Source organism: Struthio camelus, chromosome 16, assembly GCF_040807025.1.
Source record: "Struthio camelus isolate bStrCam1 chromosome 16, bStrCam1.hap1, whole genome shotgun sequence".
In the NCBI taxonomy this organism is placed as follows: Eukaryota; Metazoa; Chordata; class Aves; order Struthioniformes; family Struthionidae; genus Struthio; species Struthio camelus.
This window is the reverse complement of record NC_090957.1, coordinates 8869562-8874870: the sequence shown is the minus strand read 5'-3', so window position 1 is coordinate 8874870 and position 5309 is coordinate 8869562. Positions and strand designations below refer to the sequence as shown.

The following is a 5309-nucleotide window of genomic DNA, read 5'->3' as shown; positions in this document are numbered from 1 at the left end:
TCATGTCATGCCACCCTTGAAATTCAGCCGTACAGAATAACATGCTGAGTACCACCACCCACCCTCATAGCTGTAGGCACAGTTCTTACTGTAAGTGTCCTGATCCCGGTCTTTTGTGGAGAACTTCATGTTGTCGTGCACATTGTTGGGATTGTCTGAGGTCATGGCATCCCCCGCCGTCCCTGTGTAGGAGCCCAGTCTCAAACGGTAGCCATGGGATTCATCTTCCAGACTGAAGAGATTGTAGTCTGCAAACTTGGTGGTGTTTGTGGCATCCCGGATGACAAACTTGACCTGGTAGACCTTCTGCTTGGCAATCTGATAGATGTACTCAGTGCCCAGCCAGTACTCACTGTGCACATTCCCAAAGCCGTACTTGTAGGTGCTCCAGGACTCGGCCCAGGTGACGGGTGTGTCATGCCGATTCCTCTGGCAGCCTCCCTTTGTTACATTCATTTCACAGTACACCAGAAGGTAGTGGAGTCCTGCGGGCTTGATGATGTAGATGCCACTGGGACTGCCAGTGGGGATCTCGCTGCAGTCTTTGGGCCAACCTAGGACAGGAGAGAAGTCAATTTAACAAGAGTCTGTGCAACAGGACAAGACCATGTCTTTCCCTGTGGCAGGAGAGATGGACACCTGGCTAGAGCACCCGAGAGTTTCTCAGCTGTCCCAATCCAGAGAGATCGATGTACCTAGCTGCCTGGCCTTGCCTCAAGGTGAGAGTAGGTTGGCCTCAGCAGCCTGCTCCTCTCCCCAAAGGACAACTGGGATACTATGCTAGTATCAGGCCAGGAGAGTGATATGGACACTGGTGGGATCCTCTGGTCCTCCTGAAAAAGGCCACCTAAAGCAGAGTATGCTGAGGCGGCAGGTGGAGAGGATCTTGCCCCTGCCTGTGAGTGAAGGAATAAGAGAACCATGTCCCCTTTGCACACACATTCACCCCCCAGGGGCCTGCACACAAACACACACACACACCCCACAGCCTGCATTGGTTACACCCCCTCATACACACAGTCTTTCATCCTGGAGCAGGTAAAGGGCCTGGGAAGTTGTAAGGTCCTTCTCTACCTGGAGCCTTCTGTATCAGAGCACACACCACCTGCATCCTCACTGTGCTGGCAGGTTTGGTCTCCCCATGACTTCAACTTGCACTTAGGGAGGCACCCTCCCGCTGCCATTAATGTCATCCAGCCAGATGGGCCCTGCTTCTCTCCCCAAATGAGCAGCGCTTGGGGCTGATGCAGCCTCTCCCCAGCTCACCTGCCTACACACCATGGAGGTGTTTTTCAGATCTGAAGCACCATCACACACTCTTCTGCAGTCATTTCTTTGCCAAGCCTCCACCAGCCCAGAGCACTGGCTGGAGCTGTGCCCCAGCCGGGCTGACCCAGACCATGGAAAAGGAAAGGGGTTAGTGATGAGGGCACTGAGATGCCCACTGGATGCTACGTACTGGTTTTCTTCAGAGCGCTCACCGAAGTATTGGAGGGAGATCTCTTGAAGATGTTTAGGGTTTTTGTATTCATTGCGAGGCCTGGAGTGGCCACAACCAGCACACAAGCAAGGACTAAAAGGCACTGGGCTGCTAGAAAGGGAGAAAGTGGAGACAAGCTTAGACATGACCCTCCCTCCAGAGAGCTGAGAAATCCAATTGCTCCCGCACTGCCCAGCATAACACGACCATGAGGGATGCAGGAATGCAACAAGTGTGCTGTGCAACAACAGATTGGTCCCTTTGAGTTAGAGAGCCTGCCAAAAGGCCTCAGCTCATTTGCCCAAGGGCTAGACATCCTTGCCTTTTGGACTTGGCCAGCTCTCAAAAAGCCATATGTGAGATTGGGGGGATAGAGCAAAGCACCTGACAGCTGGCTGAGCCAGATTCTCACAGGGAGACGTTCCTGAAGAACCCAAAGCAATGGGTTGCCTGGGATGAGCCAAAAGACAGCACATGAGCTGCTGCTGTTTGAGGGGGTGGCAGCCGAGCACCGCCCTCAGCAGGCATGGGTGCCACCATTTGCCATTAGTGTGTGAAGAAGAGAGAGCAGAGCCTCTCCACACTGCTGGGCTGCCCTGCCCATGCTCTTCCCATTGCTAGCAAGGAGTGCTCCACTTCCCAAGCCTGCACTCACCCATGGAGTCTACATGGGAATGCCCTCTGAAGCTCCAAGCTGTGAAGGAACAGGTCCCACGGAGGCATGTGTAGCTCCATAGGCAGTGGGCGAGGTGAGGAGTCCTCCCCACTCTCAGCTTCCTTTCTCCTGGGGGGGAATCAGACTAGATTTCCTTTATGTTCTTAGAAAACAGGACCTAAGAAAAAGGTGGCTGTTGTTTTAGGTGTATATCTTCCTGGCATGCAAAGAAAATAATGCCTGTGCCAGCAGGAGTCCTTGGAATGGTCTCTGCAGGGCTCCTTAGAAGAATTTTCCCCTGGGAACAGCATCTTTGGGAGCTTTGAAGAGTGCAACTCAGTAAATAAACACTTGGATGCCAGTCACCATCTAGTGTGAAATCAAACAATGAGTACCCCCACGCCCCCTGCACTATTACAACAGGGGTGTGCCCAGTCAAGTGGTTCTTCGCCACACAAAGGCCACAACCCTGAAAAAGCACTTTATTCTAGTGAGAAAGGTGGGAAATTCAACCCTCCTTACTTAAGTACCAATAAACATCTTCAAAGTACTGTTATTGGGTTGAGAGCACCAAAAGAACACAGTTGTGCGTGCCAGACCTGTACAGAGATTCTGGAATCTGTTCCCTTCACATGAAGTTATTTCCTCACAAAGGCACACTGCAAAGTCGCTACCACTGCCCAGAAAGCCCCCCTTTTCTGAGTGTGGAGGAAATAAAACAGTAGCAAAAGAATAGAGACCACTGCTGCTGTCTAGAAATGAAGACTGAGATGACACCAGTGACAGGAGGGGCTTGAGACCTCAAGGAAGACAAGGGAATGAGAATGGCACCTCCAGCAGTTTGATTCCAGGCACTGGAGCAGATCTGCATATCCTTCTTGTCTGAGGTGTTCCAAAGAGGCTGTTCTGAATAATTTTCTTGTTTCCTATTACAGGGAGTCTTCCTGGCCATCACCTTAACTCTCAGCAGAGGCTTTCACCTGTCAGTCTCAGTGAAATGGAGATGAAGGAAGGAAGAGGGGAGAGAGGGAAGAACAGAAGGTGCCCCTCTTCTCAAGAGAGGCTTCTTCCCATGGCTCCAAGTGATGTGGAAATGAAGGGAGGAAAAGAAAGAGAATTAAAAGGGATGTCCCTTTTCTAGATAGATGCTCCATTCCCTCATCCCACGTGGAAAAGAGATGAAGGGAGAAAGGGGGTGGAACCATAATCCAAACAGGTGAGACTCTTGGAGAAGCAGAGAAGGTGACAGTCTACTCCTGTACTTGTGGGGGGTGAGCTGTTCCCATTGCACACAGTGTCTTTATTGACTCTGAAGCTGTTACCCCTTTTCTCACTGGATGGCCGGTGTGTGGCAGGCTTTTTAGTAAGACTCTTGCATCGGCTTCATTATCATCTTATCTGTGCTTCCAGAATACAGACCTTTTCTTTTTTTGTGACAGACTGCAAACATGACTCCAGGAGTTTGCAATCATTTTTCTCCTTCCCTTCTGGTTTAAATGAAAAGGAGCATTTGTCTGAAGAAGGCTCAGGATTTATTACCATTACATGAGAGAGAGGGCAGGGAGCAGATGCTTCCCTAAAAGTCTCAAAATGTTATTAGTGTTTGCCTGAGCTTTGTTCAACACTCTGGGTTGGTCTTGGAGGTCAATGAGACCTGACGCCAATGTGATTCAACATGTAGGAGCACTTTGCTTCAGTGGAAGGGATGCTGCTTTGCAGAGCAAAGTAAAATTCAAACCGTCCTGCTCCAAGGAGACAGAGCAATGCCTGCTTGTGCTGTTTCTTATCTAGTTATCTAGCAACCACCTCTTTTCTACTAGAGCCTGTTTTTGTGACTGGCACAAGAGGAGTGACAGAGAGCAAGAACTGTCAGGATGGATGTTCTCACTAGATTTCTTTTGACTTTTTGTTACCCTGCAAACCCCAGTAATGCTCCATTTTCTGTCCCTAAAACACAGTGTTTTAGACCACCTCACACTCATTCATCGCCAGGAGCCTGTCATGTCAAACACCACTGCCAGGGAGTAGCAAGGAAAGGAAGAGAAGCCAGGAGCTGAGCAGGATAACAAGGCAGGTAGAGGCAGTAGTCTCACCAGGAAGGACCTTATCCAGGTGAGCAGGACAGGCCCAGTGATTTTAATCAGGTTCAGCCAAGATTCAGGATTGCTGGACAAGTCCATGGTGATGAGGCTGGTCTGAGGTCAAGCTGGGAGTCGAGTCAGTAAGTCAGGGTCAGGGCCTGGATCTGGAACACCAGGGTACATGGCCAGGCAGGGGCATGGCTGCAATGCAGGTCAGGCAGGGACCAAGGGCAAGAGCCTCATCTTGAAAGCCAGTTTGAAGGAGGGCCACGTCCTTGCTGAGGCTTCTTCTCACTCTTTCTTTCAAGGTTACCAGCTGCGCTGAGCCTAAGTAGCCAAAATGACACATGTGTGGGTCTGTGTGTGTAGGGGGGTGCACATAGGGCCCTGATAGATGGATTCTTTCCTTCTTCCCTCCAGAGAGAGCTTCAAGGTGAGTGTCTAGAGCTTTCCAAAGGGCACATCGTGCCACTTCTGAGTGTTACAGCTTGAGGTTCTCTCTTTCTCTGGACATGGACATGGACACTGTCAGGGGATATACCTAATTCCCTGGCAGAACTGCCTTCTGCTGCCAAAACAGGTGCAGAGCCTGTGAGTACAAGACAAAGAGCCATCTCCTCCTGTGCTCCTACCAATTCACCTGTTGTATATTTTCAGATTTCTACCACCATGTCTGGCTGTCTCTTCAAGGCAGGAAAGTCCTCCAGCCAGAACCCAAACTCCATTCCCTGTTTATGACAGCTCTACAAGAACGAAACAGGTACATGATATGCACTCATGTAATTATCACATTGTAGTTAATTGCGAGAGAGGATATGAAATGCTCTGCTAAGAGGTGTCCGTTGTAGCAGTCTTCTACAGTGTCCTTTAAAAGATGCAAATTACTCTATATTTTTGCAAAGTCTTCTTCCTATCTGTGGTCTCATAAAATAAATCAAAACTCTTTATCTGGGGACTGCTTATCCTAGAAATTTTAACTGTAGGCTTCTATGGGATAGAAAAATGCACAGTTCCTGCTCAGTGCATTGAGCAGGATGCATCATGGGCTGTTGAGCTGGGCCTGTTGGAGAAAAACATTGTTGACAGAAAGGCT

At 49.7% G+C, this 5309-nt stretch overlaps 1 protein-coding gene across 1 annotated transcript; it reads right to left on the bottom strand.

Moving 5' to 3' along the window:
• Positions 1-1532, bottom strand: LOC104147501 (fibrinogen-like protein 1-like protein). The gene is made up of 2 exons (XM_068910319.1): positions 1460-1532; positions 1-554 (listed from the first exon to the last, which is right to left on the bottom strand). Exons 1-2 carry the CDS (start codon positions 1530-1532, stop codon positions 1-3), a joined length of 627 nt encoding a protein of 208 aa, XP_068766420.1.
• Positions 1533-5309: the final 3777 nt, after the last annotated feature.

Bases quoted from the DNA above. Each gene is read 5' to 3' on its own strand.
- LOC104147501 (XM_068910319.1), bottom strand. From the start codon at position 1,532: ATGAATACAAAAACCCTAAACATCTTCAAGAGATCTCCCTCCAATACT. The intron at 555-1,459 runs GTACGTAGCATC...CTCCTGTCCTAG, and splicing joins GAGCGCTCTGAAGAAAACCA to GTTGGCCCAAAGACTGCAGC.